At 42.0% G+C, this 18,583-nt stretch overlaps 1 protein-coding gene across 6 annotated transcripts in view; it reads right to left on the reverse strand.

Annotated features, from left to right (window-relative positions):
* Nucleotides 1-2,072: 2,072 nt before the first annotated feature.
* Nucleotides 2,073-18,583, reverse strand: part of LOC311225504 (heterogeneous nuclear ribonucleoprotein Q-like) — a 28,419-nt gene continuing 11,908 nt past the window's right edge. For 2 of the 6 annotated variants that reach the window (XM_084310810.1, XM_084310815.1), the window contains 7 exons: nucleotides 17,631-17,766; nucleotides 6,281-6,486; nucleotides 5,292-5,441; nucleotides 5,037-5,158; nucleotides 4,605-4,933; nucleotides 3,869-3,939; nucleotides 2,073-3,647 (listed from right to left, as the gene is read on the reverse strand). In XM_084310810.1, coding sequence (XP_084166936.1) covers nucleotides 3,606-3,647; nucleotides 3,869-3,939; nucleotides 4,605-4,933; nucleotides 5,037-5,158; nucleotides 5,292-5,441; nucleotides 6,281-6,486; nucleotides 17,631-17,766 — 1,056 coding nt within the window. In that variant the 3' untranslated portion in view covers nucleotides 2,073-3,605. The remainder of the gene's footprint in view (nucleotides 3,648-3,868; nucleotides 3,940-4,604; nucleotides 4,934-5,036; nucleotides 5,159-5,291; nucleotides 5,442-6,280; nucleotides 6,487-17,630; nucleotides 17,767-18,583) is intronic. The other 4 variants (XM_084310812.1, XM_084310811.1, XM_084310814.1 and 1 more) reach the window with 4 other exon arrangements.

An 18,583-nucleotide genomic window follows, 5' to 3' on the forward strand; every position in this document is an offset into this window, starting at 1 on the left:
CTGTAAACACAGGGAAATACATCAGTTATCCTGCCGTGACATGAAACACAACAGTAGTAGACTATAGTACATATATATATAATGTACAAATAAATAAATGCAACATTAATTAGACTTTTTGGGATGGCTGGTAGACGTGTTTTACTTGCCTATTCAGCAAGACAGTGGACAGCAGCAGGACAAGCAGCAGAAAGCAGAATAGTGGATACTGGCGGCCCAGCTCTCTGAGCAGGTCCAGCTTCATCCTGAGTTTCATGTTCTGCAGATAAGCCGTGATGCGTCCCATTGTGGCGTTGGGTGTGCGTATGTCTGTCACTGTGTAGCACAATAATACATGACGATGTCATTGTCCCGTTAATAAAAGGCTGTGTACCTGCGACATAGCTTAGCTTAACGCCAGACACCAGGCACGATCTTGCTGCGGTAATGTAATTAAATAAATGCACGAAGCAAAAGACAGCGCATTACAATACTAGCCTATTAATCAGCTGTGAGACTTACCATAATTGTATGTTTGCGGTGGATGTTTCGGGCTATCTCACCGCTTGTCCATCTAGCAGTGACGTCATGAATTGGAAGCACGCACGCGCTCATGCAGCAAAATAAATACGCACGCACCGGTGGCAGCAGCACACACGCGCCAGACGGGTCGCGATCTATGGTCTCGTTGGATACAGCAGTTAACATTCAACCTTTAACCGGATTTACTGGCAATTATCCAGCATCATTGTTTATGGGCTCGGCTACAATACACACCAACAAAATGACAGTTGGATCTATTCCGAGGCCGCGTTTGTTGAAGGGGTTGGGAGACGCTCCTCCGTAGCTCTGACGTCACCTCCGCTCATCGCAGGATAATAATAATGATAATACATCCAGTCCAAATATACACACATGCATCTCATCGGGGTCCCTGGGGACGAGATTTCCGCCAACAAGGAAGGTCTACTTTTCTTGTTATAGCAATATATAGGGCACCCGATACAGGCAATACTTCACTATGTATGCCCTTTGATTTACGTTAACAAATGTTTATTGTTGCACAACACAATTTACAAGCTTGATACAAGTCTTTAAACGTACTCTCCCACACACATGGCGATTAGCCAGTGGTGGCTGGCCACTAGAGGGCGCCGCCCCCTGGTGGAAAGTGGTTTGGGATTTTTCTATAGTAGATTTCGACCACTAAAAATATTAAACATTTTTCAAATAAATAATTAAAATTTTTAAGCACGTTTGTGTTTAAAATGCACAATAACGTGTAATATATAAAATATAAATCATTGTGTTAGGGAGTGGGGACTGACGTGATGGCGACGATGAACGCAATGAAAATTTAAATTAATGCAGCAATCAAATGTTGAAATATATATATATGTTTAAAGTATATTTATGTCCATGAAATATCAAAATATTACAATACTATCCAAAAGTGCACTGGATAAAATGTATACTTCACTAATAAAACGAATAGTCTATTGGCTGAGCGCGTGGCATTCGTGTGCGGAATCACATCAACCAGGAAATAACTAATGCTAATAGTTGTGGTTGTCGTCGTCGAAAATGTATAACAGTCACAAGATACATTCAGTGCTGGATCTAGCTAAATGTATTTATGGAGACACATTTATGGAAAGTTCAAGCACAGACCACAAAGCTTCTGGAAGTTAGTGTGACACCTCTTCCAATTCATACAGTGATGTTCTACAGCAAAACAAGAGTCCCAGCCTCTGCGTTATAAGAAGAAAATGTAATTGTAGTGCTGTCAGACCCGGATACAGGTCGTCTTTTCCCTTTATTTTCTTCTCAGAGTGCTTCGTTTACATGTTAAAATCACAACGATTTTCTTCTGGGGGACAATGCCCCCACATGAGTTTGGTTTACAAACATGTCACCTTTTTCACCTCTTCATCCTTTCATCAGTTTGCAGGTCTGGTTATATACTGTAGTTACTGAAACTGAGTGAACATGGCACAGCCCCACCTAGAATATTTTTCACCAGCCACCACTGGGATTAGCTCATCAATAGCCTTGAGTATAGGCTCTTCAGGAAAATTTCATCGAGACACGGATAGAAATCAAAAACTTTATTACAAAAATAAGTTACACTCACCTCCATTTTACAGTATAAAACAATTTATTTGCAGGAATGCAAAAAACGTTGTTGGCCACCAACAATAGTTTAAAACTGCTAACATCTTTTTTTTTTTCTTTTCTTTTTCCAAAAGGTGGTTGTAATGATTTTATTGAAGAGGGAGTTAACTGTATACAAAACCGGGGATTGAATAGCACAGTTTCCTTTTTTTTGCTATACATGGAAATACAAATCATTCACTGCAGTATCCCTTCTACCACTTAAGTGACTTGTGATCCCTCGCCACATCATAACAGCTAACAATAGGCACACATGCTCACTGGCTGGGCAATATGGCAATTCAGTAATCAGTCAAGAGTAAACTTGAAAAGGACTACTAAAGACGGTCGCTGTCTCTCAAAGAGCTGGGTAGGGATCATTCAAGGTTTTGCATGATTGGGACCATTATTGGATTATGATGAGTGTTTTACATAATTCTACTGACATCGTTCGAAGAATGCTCTCTCTATATATTGGTATTTAATATAAAACACAAATCCACTTGGAATAAAGTGGACAGAGAGGGACACTGCAGGGCTATTTAATCAAAGGCAGTTTGATGCCCCTGTGATGTTGACGCCTTTACAAAAGTAACATTTTTTTACCAGAAAAACTATACAACCAGTAACTACATTTTCTGAAGAAGCAAGCAGGCTAATTCAGTTCAAAATAGGATAAAAGCAGGGCTTGTTCAGGCTCATCATATGAGATTGTTTTGCATGCCCAGTTTGACTGTTTGCAGTGTCAGAGCGGCAGCTAAAATGACTATATTACATTAAGTACATTGTTTTTTTTTTACGCTGCTGCTCTTTGTGCATATTTTGTATGAAAACAAGCCCTGCTTTCATCAATATAGTTTCCCTATTTACAGTACAGGCCGGGTAGTTTAGTCCTCTGTACTGAGGTAGTCAACCAACCCTTTAAAGACAGGTTCTAAAAAGAACCACTTTCCTGGAATGCCTGACTTATCCATGCCAGGTGGGCACACCCTAACAACCTGCAAATGTTCTCTTTCAAACATCCAAAACCATTTAAGATTAACATGGATATTCCGACAATAAAAATTGCGATTAGCACAAAAATATACAATAGCATCAAGCTCCTTTGAGCCACTTCAAACCTAAGAAACTTAAAAAGTGCAAATTCATCAATAATTATTTAAAAATGGCATGTTCGGGGGGATAGGGAGAAGAGGGTAGATTGTTGGGTCAATACATGAAGCACGGTACATAAGGGCTCGGTACAGGGACTCAGGGCAGGGAAGGGCGGGGTGGGAGGGGGGGAATATTGAGAATCCTCCGGTCATCTTTTTAAGGTGGCAGTTTGAGAGAGAAAAAAAGGGGGGGGATGCTTCTTCTGTAAGGCTGGAATATCATTGGACCTTTTCAGCGAGTTTTTATTTTTTTTTATATTTCCATCAACATCCATTGCAGCTTACGGTGTTAAAACCCCACACACAGCAAGTCAGTCTTCACGATGACAGGTCAGGACCGCCCTCTGCCGCGTTTCCCTGCTAGGACCAATCACAAAGAGGAGATAAAATTAGAATGGAATTCTGGAATTCCGAGAGACAACCCCACCATTTCACACACGCACATTCTCCTTTTTTCTTTTTTTGCCAAAACTTAATGCAACTAAAAGCTCAATTGAATAAAGATATTATTTTTTTTTACACTGAAACCAGTGTTTTTCAAACTGCTGGTACGGAGGCTTGATAGTATTTCATGCACTGACTTTTCTGGTTTTGTCTGCTGGCAAACGGAGCGGGCTGACTGAGTGCTGCTGGCAGCTCTGAAAGTTGACACCTGTCAGGGATTAGATGTTGAAGCCAATAAGCAGGTGAACCTTTTCATATGTAAAACAAGTGAACTGGATACATAATTAATACAATTAAATAAATCAGATCCACACAGATCTATGCTTTTTTTATTCAGTTTTAAAAAAAACAAAAACCGAATTTGATTATATTACAGAGCTCACACTTTTGTGCAGAAAATTATGAAAAGAAGTTTACAAGAAATGCTCCCCAACAGCTAGCCTAACTATTCTCTGGCGACACTCCCACTTGGCTCAACCTAATTTGCACACTACTGCCAACCTAGTGTATATCCCTCCAGCCATGAAATCACACATAACCTTCTACTTTCATGCTCATTTCTGCAGAGCCTGGTAGATATCCCAGGGCGCCAGGCACAGTTAAGCTCTGTGGCGGCTTAATATATTTGCAGGATAGACCACTAAACCAAACCAAACCAAACTGAATTATGCCATTACAGAGTTGTGCTTGGCACAATATATAGCTTGGCACCAGTGTGAGAAAGGGTCACTTGTATTGAGACACCGATACCAAGATGAGATATTCCTTTATTGATCTCCTTGGGGAAATCCGGGCCTATCAGATACACCCCTCGTCATATGCCGCTCTCGCAGTGATAGCAAATTCCCACGGCAAACTACGGACAAAATATACCTCTGCTTGTTCCAGGGCCTCCTCCCCGTTGTGAGAAGCCCGCCCGGCCTCTGGGCGTGGCGGTACCACGGCCTCTGGTCTGGGTGCTGCCTCCTCGGGCTCCCCCTCTGGCTCCTCGTCCTCTGCCGGCGGTCTGGAAGTCCTCGTAGCCATAGTAGGGGTCCTCGTAGCCGCCCCGGTAGTTGTGGTAGTCGTATCCATAGTAGTCGTAGTAGTCTTTGTAGCCATAGTAATCCGGAGCATAGGAGTAGCCTCCTCGGCTGCCCCGTCCACGGCCTCGTGTGGGAGGAGGCATGTGGGGAGGACCGTAGTAATAGTAATCATCATACCTGGAAAATAATAATACACCAGTTTTTTTTTAGGTTTCATTGCATTTATGACTTCAAACTTAATATAAATTCAAAAAGTTAATTTGACCATTGCAGGCCTTACATTTGTGTTTTGGCGGCTTGCCTCTGGGCTTTGCGTTCCTTCCTCTTCTGGTCGGGGGGCTTGGCAAAGACTATTTCAATGTGCTCTCCCTCCAGGTCCTTGCCATTCAGATCAGCCAGTGCCTGTCAAGATGATTAAGACGGTGAGGACGAGACGTCATTCAGTGACAGATGCTCCCAGCAGGAACATCGTCAAAGAAGTCAAAAGAAAGGAGACAAACATGTCAAATGAAGAGACGCATCCGTCCCCCTGTACCTTCACAGCGCCATCCCTGTCCTCGAAGTGGATGAAGGCATAGTCTTTCAATTTCTTCACCCGCTCCAACTTGCCAAACTGACTGAAGGCCTTTTCAAGTATCTCCTCTGTAACAGTACTTGCTAGGTTCCTCACAAACAGCACTTTAACCTGATGATGGAAAACACAATAGGTTACTGCAGCAGAGGGACTCTAGTCAAAAGCAACCACATGAAACTAATTACCACTAGTCTTTGCCAAGAAATCTGTACAGTGAATAATTCATGAAGGAATTATTCTCTCGTATTCAAACGGACAAGAGAGATACAAGCCAGGCGATTCCAATCATGAGATTTACATGGAAAACTGGCGAGGAATGCAAATAACTGCATAAGACCACCACCACGGTCGAGCACACCAAGTTATAGCCCAATCTGAGCAGTGGTACAGGTGGTAAAACACTGGAAAAGCATATTACTGTCCCACTGCATCTCGTTTACAAGATCCGGCAATAAGACAGCAAATGATTAGATTCGGAATATTGATATTTAGACCTAGAAGTGGCATCCAGTCAGATCTTAGCGGTAAACTATCAGTGTAACCAAGGTTACTACAGGAAGTGTTACGTTGTCATCATTTGGACACCAAATAATATTACAATTATTAATATTAAAATAATAATAAATGTCTTGATTATATCTTTATTCTTATTATTTTTATTCTCCTTATCCTGTCTGTACCACTCCTCTCCCTCTCCTGGTCTGACACCCAAATTCTCATTTACAAGATCCAGCAATAACACAGCAAATTATTAGATTCTTGTTGATATATGCCTCATATATCACATAAGATAAGATATTCCTTTATTGATCCCCTTGGGGAAATTCAGGGATATCACATGGCGACCATCGTCTCTTCCAACATGGAAGATAAGTGGGCATTCTAAACATTCCCCACCAATGTGCCCATCAGAATTTAAGCCACCTATGACCTCTGGCCCCCTGCCTTACCTTGGCCATGACCTCAGGGTCAGGGTCCTCGATGGGGTCGGCCCACTCCACAGTCACCACGTTCCCCCAAACCTTCACTTTGCCGCTCATCAGCCGGCGCCGGGCCTGGGCCGCCGTTTTGTGGTCTTCATACTCCAGGAAGCAGAAGCCCCTGTTCTTCTTCTTGTCGTCTGGCTGGTGGTACAATATGACATCGTTTAGACCCTCTGTGGAAACAGAAGAGAAAGGAAGAGGGGGGGTGTATTTGGTTAACTGGAGTGATTCTGGGAAGAGGATCTCATTAGACAACCTCCTGCCATGATCAGGACATCTCAAGTATGTGGCTGTCAAATCGGGGAAATCTGACAAGAAAACACACAAAAAGTTAATACATTTTCACACGCACCCACAAGTTATATTTAATTTCATATAGTGATGTTGTTGCAATCATCTTTAGCGCTATGAGTTTCTCCATTCCAAACTCCCAGTGTGTCTCTGGTACTAGCAGTCCATCTAGGAAAAAAGAGGCATCAAAGATTGGGGTGGGGCAGTGTGTGCAGCATGGTGAAAATGTCAACCACTAGGGCAGCAAAATGACCGTGGTTACTCTTTAATTATAGTTGGCTCCAATACATCAACACAAGCCTGTGCTCGGTGGGAGAGCACGACGGACAAGAATCCGATATACCGTAATTCCTCTAATAGTAACCCCGGCTTGTATTTGTTTCAACTGTAGCGGGTACCAGGCTTGTATTAGGAGGAGGCCTGTATAAGAGGGAGGCCTATATTTCAAATTTTCAAACGGATCATAATGAATAAATCAACATTTTGTGTCAGTTTGAACCCAGTAAAATGTACTGGGTTCATTTATTGAAACCAAGTACTGTATGAAATAGTAAACAGTGCAATTACAGGTGGTCACTGGTCATTTCAACGTTTTCAAAGTGAAATCACGTAACTAGCTCAGTATGCAGCTCAGTATATTAGTAACCCGGCTTGTATTAGGAGGCCGGCTTATAATTGCTTAGCTCAAGAGCGCACCCGGCCATTAATAGAGACCCGGCTTGTATTTGAGACCCGGTTACTATTAGAGGAATTACGGTAGTTGATTAACACATTGACCGCCAGAGTTTCTATAGAACAGTCTGCAGCCTCTGCCAGGGTTTTTGAGCATTCCGACTCATCTTTCAAGTCCCACAGAAAATTCTGTGATATGACTATGAACACAGGGAATATCTCAAAAAGACAGATACAGATCTTTAGTTTCATCAGTGAAAAAAAGTGAGTGTCTAGCATGTTCCGTTCTTTCATAGTTGGTAGTTGAATATAGGTTGTTTTCACCAAAAACAGCTGTCTGGGAATAGAAAATGAGATCTAATTTTTGTGAAACAAGTCAGAAAAGTGATTTGACCCTTTTATTTTCATTTCAAACTCAAAGTTTAACTTTTCAAAGTTATAATAGATCAAATAATAAGTACTGGTTAAAAAAAAAGACAGAGAGAGAAAGAGAGACAGTCACTGTCCGCTTCCATTCAGTGTACTAAGATAGCAGTATAATGATAGAGAATAATATAACGATATCATCCATACACACTAGGGGTGTAACGATGCATCGATTAATCTAAATGCATCGATACTAATGTGTTCGATTCATCGATTTAAATATGTTAGAATCTAAATTAATTAATTTTAAAAAGTTTTTTTTTTGTGTGTATTGTTTTTATTGACCTAGTCCATTCATGCTGAGTGAATCAGTTCCCCCAGCCACATTTGTGTATTCAACATTTTTGGGGGAATTAACTGATCGAAAATTAATCGAATCGTGGTCAAATTAAAAAGGAAAACGCCAACATTTTGGGAAATTAGCTTATTTGCCATCTACCCTGGAGTTAGAAAAGAAGATGCATACATTTTTCTCTGTGCATGCAGTAGGAGTAGGAAGACGTTGGGAACCAGGCTAATGGAGGAACCTACTTCCAGTGACCGACGCTAAGCAAGGCTAACAGTGCGCGTCTTCCTACTCCTACTGCATGCAGAGAAGAAAAAGGTATGCATCTTAACACTCCAACATTTTGGGAACCCTGGAGTTAGACAAGAAGATGTATACCTTTTTCTTCTCTGTACATGCAGTAGGAAGACGTTGGGAACTAGGCTAATGGAGGAACCTACTTCCAGTGACTGATGCTAAGCTAGGCTAACGGTGCACGTCTTCCTACTCCTACTGCATGCACAGAGAAGAAAAAAGGTATGCATCTTCTTGTCTAACTCCAGGGTAATGTTGGAGTTTTCCTTTAAGAGATTTCATGATGCATTGAATCGTTGCCTGAAGAATCGTAATCGAATCGTTGTGAGGTCGAATCGTTACACCCCTAATACACACGTACCCATACACACTAGGGGTGGAACGGTTCACAAAATCCACGGTTCAGTTCGTATCACGGTTTTTGGTTCGGTATACTTTTTTTTTTAACACTCCAAAAATACCATACATCAGCATAAGACATATAGCCTTAAACCCTTTTCAGTTATTCTCAAGGACATAGTAAGTAAGTAAGTAAGTAAGTAAGTAAGTAAGTAAGTAAGTAAGTAAGTAAGTAAGTAAGTATTTATAAAGCACCTTTCATACATGTCATGTAGCTCAAAGTGCTGTACACAATTATAGGCATATATAACGATAAAAGCAATAAAGTCATAGTGATCAGTTAAGATAAAAAAAAAAAAAAAAAAATATAATAATAGTAACGTAAAAATGAAAATAACGTAAAAACAGTCATTTGCTTACCAGTTTGGGAGAACAGGTCCGCACAAACATTTCCGCTCAGTGGCAACCGGAAGTGCACTAAACCAATGCACTTGTATGGTAGCAATGTTTAGCTCTTATAACGCTAGTGTAGTTACGTTTTTATCAGTGGTCATAGTTGGGTCCATAGTGCTTTACCAAGTCCCATGGATCCATCAGTGGCCGTGTATTGTGGTAGAAAGAAAGAAAAAGAAAAACGTATAAAGAAAACAGTCTAAAGTTTGAAAGTTTGGGAGGTCCGCAAAAACACGCCTTCAGCTCAGAAGCTGAGGCGTGTCAAAAACTTTTGAAAAAACTGGAGGCGTGTCTCCTATTGTACCCATTCCTTCATCTAAAAAGTTTGAAAGTTTGGGAGGTCCGCAAAAACACGCCTTCAGCTCAGAAGCTGAGGCGTGTCAAAAACTTTTGCAAAACTGGAGGCGTGTCTCCTATTGTACCCATTCCTTCATCTAAAAAGTTTGAAAGTTTGGGAGGTCCGCAAAAACACGCCTTCAGCTCAGAAGCTGAGGCGTGTCAAAAACGTTTGAAAAACTGGAGGCGTGTCTCCTATGTACCCGTTCCTTCATCTAAAAAGTTGGGTCCACAAGGCTTATCCTAGCCTCATGGATCCATCAGGTTTTTCCAAGCCATAACTATTTGTAAGCTAGACTGTATAGGTACGTTTTTAATTTTCCTTTAAAAATGTGTATAGAGCTGGCGTTTCTGATGTGTGTTGGTAGTGTGTTCCATAGTTTTGGGGCATAGTTGGCAAATGCCATACTTCCTATCCTTTTTTAGTTTCTGGGCGTGTCTAGTAAACCTGTAGTGGATGACCGTAGCGTTCTTGAGGGCAGATAATAACTAGGGAATTTGCTATGTATTTTGGGCCTTGCTCATTAAGAGCTTTATATGTTAGGAAAAGGACCTTAAAATCAATTCTATGAGTTATTGGAAGCCAGTGCAGAGTGGCCAGGACTGGAGTGATATGTTCTCTTCTCCTTGTATGAGTTAGTAATCGAGCTGCAGAGTTTTGGATAAGCTGAAGCTTCCCAATGGTTGCTTTGGGAAGACCAGTGAACAGTGCATTACAATAGTCAAGCCGACTTGATACAAAAGCATGAATAAGTTTCTCTGCATCCTTTTTATTTACGAAAGGTCTTACTTTCGCTATGTTTCTTAGGTGGAAGAATGACGTTTTCATGGCCTTATTTATATGAGATTTAAAGGTCAGGTCTGAGTCCAAGATGACACCTAGGCTTGTAACCTCAGTCTTTACATAGGATGACAGACTCCCCAGGTTTTTACAAAGCACTTCCCTTTTCGCTTTTGGGCCGATCAATAGGATTTCGGTCTTGCTTTCGTTTAATTTTAGTTAGTTATTGTTCATCCACTTGTTTATTGCTAACAGACAATTTGTAATGGACTGTATGGCTGTAGTGTTATTTGGTTCTGCGGAGATATATAGTTGTGTATCATCAGCATAACTATGGAAGCATACATTGTGGTCTCGAATGATGTCCCCGAGGGGCAGCATATATAGTGAGAAGAGTAATGGACCAAGGCAGCTTCCTTGTGCGACTCCAAAATTGCTGTCATATTCCTCGGATACATTATCTCCAAGCTTAACATAGAACCTTCTCCCCTTAATGTATGTTATGAGCCAATTTAGTACATGATCGGAAAAGCCAACCAGTCTTTCAAGACGACTGATCAAGATATTATGGTCAATCGTATCGAACGCTGCACTAAGGTCCAATAGGACAAGAATTGAGACTTTGCCAGCATCGGAGTTTAGCCTGAGGTCGCTAACTATTTTGGTAAGGGCAGTTTCAGTGCTGTGATTTGTTCTGAAGCCTGATTGTAGTTCCTCCATGATGTTATTATCTTTGAGAAAGGAGTTTATTTGTACTGAGACTATCTTTTCTAATATCTTGCTGATAAATGGAAGGTTCGATATTGGCCTATAGCTTTTTAGTTCGTTTACATCTAAGTTTGTTTTCTTTAGTAGTGGTTTTACTACAGCCGTTTTAAATGCATCTGGAAAAGTGCCTGTTTGAAGAGACATATTTATGATTTCAAGGACATGATTTGAGAAACTATCAAACACCCGTTTGAGAAATGCTGTTGGTATAGGATTGAGGCAGGAGGTGGCGGAATTACACTCAGAGACAATCTTACAGAGGTCAGGTAATGTAATACATGTGAATTCCCCCATTGTTATCTCAGGTGGGTTTTCACTCACAGCCAGATCTATATCAGCGGTAATGCTTGCTCTAATCAATGATATTTTTTCATTAAAGAAAACCGCGAACTCTTCACATTTTGTGGCGGATTGCTGCGGTATATGGGGGGGTGGTATGTTAATCAGCCGGTCAATGGTGGAAAAAAGTACCCTGGAGTTACACATATTTTCTGAGATCATTTTGGAAAAATATTCCTTTCTCGCAAGTTGTATTGCTTTATTGTATGCGCCCATGGCGTCTTTGTATAAATTAAAGTGAGCTGTGAGTTTGAGTTTCCTCCATTTTCGCTCGGCTATCCTACATTTTCTCTTGTTATCTTTAACATTGGTTTTATTTAGCCATGGAGAGATTCTATCAGTTTTTACCTTTTTAACCTTTAGAGGGGCAACAGTATCTAACACTGTTGACAAGGTGCTGTGGAAGTTTTGCACTTTCTGATTTATGGAGGATTCACTGCATTGGTCATATGATTTCATCATACTAGAGAATTTTGCTTCAGCTCTAGCGTCCAGAAGCCTTCTGTGAACTATGAATTCGCTTCTGGTCTTATGTAATATTAGGCTTGTACCATAGAACACACAATAATGGTCAGAAATTGGAATTTGTTTTACTGATACATTCTCAATGTTTAGCCCTGTTGTTATTAGTAGGTCCAGAGTGTTGCCATGTTGGTGGGTGGCCTCGTGAACATGTTGCATCAGTCCAAAACTGTCCAGTAGGTTCAGAAACTCACAACCCCTGGGGTCATCCTTTTTGTTGATATGAATGTTTAGATCTCCATTAAGAATGATTCTATCATACCTGGTAATGCAGATCGATATGAGTTCTGAAAATTCCTGTATGAAGAGTGGCGAGTACCTTGGTGGTCGATACAATGTCACACATATTACTGGCATTTCTGTTTTCAATACAATAGCAAGGTATTCAAATGATAAAAATGTTCCCAGGTCAATATCATTGCACACAAATTGAGTGGAGATGATTGCTGCTATTCCGCCTCCCCTCCCACTCTGTCTGTTTGATTGATAGAATTTAAAATTGGAAGGGCAGGTCTCAATCAGTGTTGCTACTCCAGTGATATTGTCTAACCATGTCTCTACTAAAAACATACAATGTACACCATGTTTTACTATGAGTTCATTTATCAGAAATGATTTTTGTTTCAGCGCTCTAATGTTGAACAGTGCTAGTTTTAGCTGTACGGGTTCTGTAGTGGGGTGTGAGATAGTCTGTGGTTGAACACTGATATTGATAAGGTTAGATTTACATATGGGACGTGATAATGAGTAATTGATTAGTCTTTTGGTGATCAGAATCGGGATGACACTCAACGTGTTTTTTTGTAGTTTAGGCTGCTTCTGTATATAGTCTACAGAGCTAGATATGGTTGGTTGTCAGGCCAGTGATGCTATACTTTGTATGACGTTATGTATTAGCACATTTACCCCCGATATGTTTGGATGGATGCCATCGGGTCTGTAATGGTCTTTCCTGGACCAGAGCAGATCAAAGTTATTTATATAGCAAAGTCCTATAGTAGTACAGTGGGTCTGTAGCCATTTGTGCAACCAGAACAGACGGCTAAATCGCTCAGATCCACGACCTATGGATGGAATGGGGCCAGACACAATGCATATTTTACCCAGGCTTTCAATAGTGAGTATTAGTGATTCAAAGTCAGATTGGAGTTTAACGGATTGTCTAGCCATTACGTCATTTGCTCCGATATGAATGATAACGGTGTGGGCGGACGGATATCTCTCGATGATTTCGGGAGTACACTCAAGTAAGTCAGTAACTTTTAAACCGGAAAAACAATACGTAATGCCGTGTGGTATTTGCAAAAACCTGGTGATGGAATCTCCGATGAGTAGGATCTCTGGCTGTTCCTGGATGCATTCCCCGTCGTAGATGGCCAGGTTTCTATGGTGAAAAGCCGCAGGAGTAGCGTCTGCATTGTTGGCGGGGTTTGATGGTTGGTCGAGCAGCAGCGCCGTGTGGAGGGGCTCGTTCACAGCGGCATTTCCATCGATGACACTCGCCGTTTGAATGCTCATACTGGTATGGGCTGCAGAGCACCGCAGACGAGGACGTTTAAACTTTGGGGAGTCGGACCCATCGCGTGAGTCTGGGGAGTTTGGCGATGCGAGAGCAAACAGGGCAGAGCGCTTTCTGCTCTGGGTTGTAGATATATTTCCATGGTTGAGTTGTGAGCTGGCCGCGGTCCTGGTAGCTTCGCTTGGAGCCTGGCTAGTAGCTAGGCTAGTAGCTAGCATCGGATAGTCTTTGAGCAAAGCTACATTACTAGCAACAGGAGACGGAAACGAGGGAGAGCCTAGGAGGCTGGGATCGTTACGCAGAGGATTGAATCGGTTGGATAGTTCAAAGGGATCATAGAGAGGAAGGGAGAGCTTCCTTCGGCCCCTCACCACTGTCGCCCAGGAGGGACTACTGGTGCAGCCTGCGTCCGTTTGTTCCATGCTAGCCAGCTTGGACATGAGCTCCGTTTGACGCTTGAGAAGATCCATTACTAGTATCTCGATGGTCTTCAGTTCCGTTCGCATTTCTGCGACATCTGATGTTGGAGCCATTTCCTCGAGAGAGTCAAAACACTGTGAGTACTGTAGCGTGTATAGCTGTAGCTATGGCAACAACAAGCGCCGATAGCTTTAGGTCACGTCCAGTAAAAAGTCACATAAAACCAATAAATCCAACAGCATAAACGATAAGAGCAAAAGTCACAGTGATCAGTTAAGATCACTGGTTAAATAATGGTAGAAAGAAAGAAAACAGTCTAAAGTTTTGAAAGTTTGGGAGGTCCGCAAAAACACGTCCGTTCAGTAGTAACCGGAGTGTAGTGGATCCAACCAACTAACACACAGGAATGCAGGAATGTAGTCATGCAAAAACTGAAAGAATGAGGCAGTTTGACATCAGGCACATTATTTTGACAGTGCCCGGTTAGAGCTAGGAGAGATTTTGGTACAGCAAGGGGGAGGGGAGGCATTGCTGATTTAAACATGTTTCTCATTTATTTGGTAAAAAAAATGTTTACAGTGGTTTGCCTTAAATAATGTTTGGCACACAAAGACCGAACTGACTGAAAAAGATAGGCAACATTTGTCAAAGTATTAACTTAGTGCAAACAAACAAAATAATTAAACCTTTATTTTTGTGGCCACATTATAGACAAAATTCATCAACATAACGTATGCATATGCTCAACCATGCTCTTATCAAAAAGGAAAAGTCACTTGTTATTTAAAATAAATAAATCATGTGTACTAAATATATATTTACTTTTTAAGTTGTATGAAACATTATGAAGTATTCTCTTATGCCGCTTTCTCCTGCATGGTACCTAATTGACTTGCTTTTGCTTTTTGAGCATCTTGGTAGCCGTATTTGAAGTGAAGGAAGTAAGGAAGTAAATAGTCAACACTAACACGGCGTTGGAACCTGGAGAAGCCCTGATGATATCGTATAAACCAACAGCCAATAAATGTGAAGTTGAACCTCTTTTATCAAGCCTCGTCAATATACCCCCTAGGGGTGGAACGGTTCACAAGATCCACGGTTCGGTTCGTATCACGGTCTTGGCGTTACGGTTTTCGGTTCGGTATACGTTGTTTTTTATTTAATAAAATTGTAACATTCCAAAAATACCATACATCAGCATAAGACATATAGCCTAAAAATAATCCAATTTTTCAGTTATTCTCAGGGATGTAAGTCATGCAAAAACTGAAAGAATGAGGCAGTTTGACATCAGGCACATCATTTTGACAGTGACCGGGTTAGAGCTAGGAGATATTTTGGTACAGCAAGAGGGGAGGCATTGCTGATTTAAACATGCTTCTCATTTATTTGGTAAATATCCCACCCCCCCTTCCCCACTAACTTCCCCACTAATGGAACTAGTGTCGTGGAATCACTTCGCTGTGAGCGTTTCCACGGTTAGCTCGCGGCTAACGTAACATTAGCCTAGCTCGCGGCTAACATTAGGTAGCTTAGCTCACGGCTAACTTAGTTACTGCCTCTCTGCATCCCAATAACCGAACAATAATACACACATGCCCGAACCGTGGAGGTCGTACCGAATGGTGTACGGTTCGAATGCGTACCGCTCCACCCCTAACACACACACACGAGATACGCTGGCTCTGGTACCGTTTCAGGTCAGTGTGTGTGTGCGGTTACTAACATTACTGTTCTACAACAAAACACGATAACAAAATGTATGTCTTCTTACCACTGGTAAATGGAGAAGACGCTGTCGGTTTCAACCGGGTGACAATCCATACTTTTTCGGGCATTACGACAGATCCGATCGTCCTCCGGTACCGTTTCAGGTCCAGAAAAATTCAAGGTCCAGTAAAATTCCCAGAAACACAAGCTGCAGTTTCTTCTCGCCATTGTCCACTACAGATTCTCTCTCGTTCTTGCGCGCTGGTGGCGTGTGTGCGGTTACTAACATTACTAACTAATGTTACTAACAAGATGGATGTCTTGTGTGCGTGTCTCGATCAACGTATCTCTCGTCTCTTCCAGACCACTACCACAATTAGGGATGGGAATTGATAGGATTTTATCGATACGATTCCATTATCGATTCTGCTTATCGATTCGATTCTTTATCGATTCTCTTATCGATACCTGATCAATTTATAATTTAAATAAATAAATTGGAAATGCAACAGAACTAAGCTGGTTAGAATAACAACATGCAACTTGACATTTCTGATTGTCATTTATTGTTGAGCCCCCATGTCAGGGGCGACAGTGGCTCGGGAGGTAGAGCAGTCGTCTGGCAATCCGGAGGTTCCCGGTTCGATTCCGGCTCCTCCCGGGCAGCGTGTCGATGTGTCCTTGAGCAAGACACTTAACCCCTAACTGCTCCCGATGAGCAGGTTGGCACCTTGCATGGTTGCCTGCGCCGTCGTTGTGTGAATGTGTGAGTGATTGGGTAAAATGTAAGGAACAAATTGTAAAGCGCTTTGGATAAAAGCGCTATATAAAAAAGCAGCCATTTACCATGTCAGAAAAATACAAAAACTGTAAAAAATAAAACATTAACTATAGCCTACACTTACTTCTGTCTCACACACACACACACACACACACACACAGACACACAGAGCTCCCTCCCCGGGCCCCTGTCCTGTAAGGTATTGGCTTGTGTTGCTACACGGACACATTTGTATGTTGCACCATGGTACTTCCTGTCTGACGGACTCAGAGTAGAGACTTAGTAAACAAACAATCCGGCTCTTATTATATGTGAACTAAAGAGTACAAGGTTTACACAACAGTCCCCACCCGCTGTTTTATTGTATTTGTACCTGTACTATCCGCTGTCAGCTGTTTATCTCTCTTTGTGAGCTTGATTAAATAGCGTTAGCTCACGTTAGCTAGCGATAGCTCCGCGGCTAATTTTAGCTCACCCTAAACTAAATCAATGACTATGTTCTAAAGCATTCAAGTAGTTTTCACTACACATAGAAGTAGCCAAACAGCGGGAGCATTTCGGGAGCATATTACCAAAACCCAGGCAATTTCGAGCCCTTAATGAATCAAATAGAGTCTGCCATGGCTACATGCTAACATTATTACGCAACTAGGAAAAACCTGGCAGCGATAAGGGAATCGAAAGTCACGGGAGCCACACGGTTCCAGGCATCGGCCAATTAGGAACCGGTTCCCAACCGGAACCGGTTTTCGATTCCCATCCCTAACCACAATCACGTGAGATCGGGGCCCCTTGTATGGTCTTGTCACTTGCTTTCGTTTGAAAATGATCACGTGAATTCCGGTTTCCCTCTGAGTTGAGAGTCTTGTTTGGGACTGTCCGGTAGCTCAAGAGCGCCATCTAGCGTAAACCACTGAGAAGACCATAAGACGCATATATGCGGCTTTGGCGGTCAAGTGCTGGATTTCAAAGGACGCATAAATGCGTATTTGGCGGTCAATGTGTTAAAGAGCGCCACATATGAGATGTGACAGAGGTCTAAACTAAGTCAAAAGGTGTATTTGTGTTCAGTCTACTAGGTTCAAGTGTCCAGGTCAGATCTTAGCGGTAAGCTATCAGCATAACCGGAGTCACTCAAGCATAGTACTGACGTCATCATTTGGACAAGAAAACGGGCAACGTTTCAACACACCCGATTAATTATATATATATATATATATATATATATATATAGGTGAAAGAAAAGACTGAACATTTTGAATGCAGAGTGCAATCAATTAGAGATTATAGGTACATGTTCTAAAGTGTCCTGTGTGATTGTGCTTCTCCAATAATACTAATATTTAGAAATATAAATAAAAAAAGGTGACATGGACTCACCTGTGACTTTCGCAAATTCTTCCACAATCTGCTCTTTTGTTTTACTCTTGGGAATGGAGCCAACAAACAGTCTATTATTGGCCACAGAGATGCACACACCAATGTGTTTGCCTGGTCGGATTTCATTGTTGTTGCACTGCGGAAGCATGAAGCAAAGGAGAGAGATGGAACCACAGTGTAGTCATTTTAGTCAAATTTTTAGCAAACAATCCTGTGTCCATTACTAAACTTGTTGGACAACCATACAAAGTAACAGATGTCTAATATGGGAGGTGTGCCTAGATTTGTTTGCCTGGTTTTTACGCTTTGCTCCGTCTGGGTACAATCCATAGGTTATGTTTTGTCCGACTCCATGAATCAAGAGCATAATTAGTCAGATATATAAAAAACAAAGAAAGAAATAAAGAAACCAGACTTAGGGAGCTGCTGTTGGGACTTGCTTAAAAACATTGACCATGCCACAAAACCTTCTCCACCTGAGCGGCTGATTGGCGCAGTGGGCAAGGCGCTCGCCACTAACGCAGGATACGCTGGGTTCGAGCCCAGCTCTCGGCGTTGCTACCGGCTGGCCGGTCGTTCATACTAACACAATGGACCTGTCTCAAAACCCTGCCCTCTTTTCTTGATCCTCCAATCACAGCTGTCGCTTACCTCTGACTTCCTCGTACAAACAAAGTTTGTACGAGGAAGTCAGAGGTAAGCGACAGCTGTGATTGGAGGATCAAGAAAAGGGGCAGGGTTTGAGACAGGTCTATTGGCAAGTGTTCGAGGGTGGGAAAGCCGGTAGGTGGGGATTGGACGTTGTGGACAGCGACTCCTACAGGTCGGTTTGGTGACGCCGGTGCGGCGGAAGCAGGAAGTAGCGGGGGCTGCATGAGCCTCCCACTCATTACTCCTCGCCACAGAGTTCGAGCTGCTGCGGTGAAAAGATGCAACAGGCTGCTTCCTCATGT

Source organism: Notolepis coatsorum (genome assembly GCF_963971535.1).
Source record: "Notolepis coatsorum genome assembly, chromosome: 3".
NCBI classification, from domain to species: Eukaryota; Metazoa; Chordata; class Actinopteri; order Aulopiformes; family Paralepididae; genus Notolepis; species Notolepis coatsorum.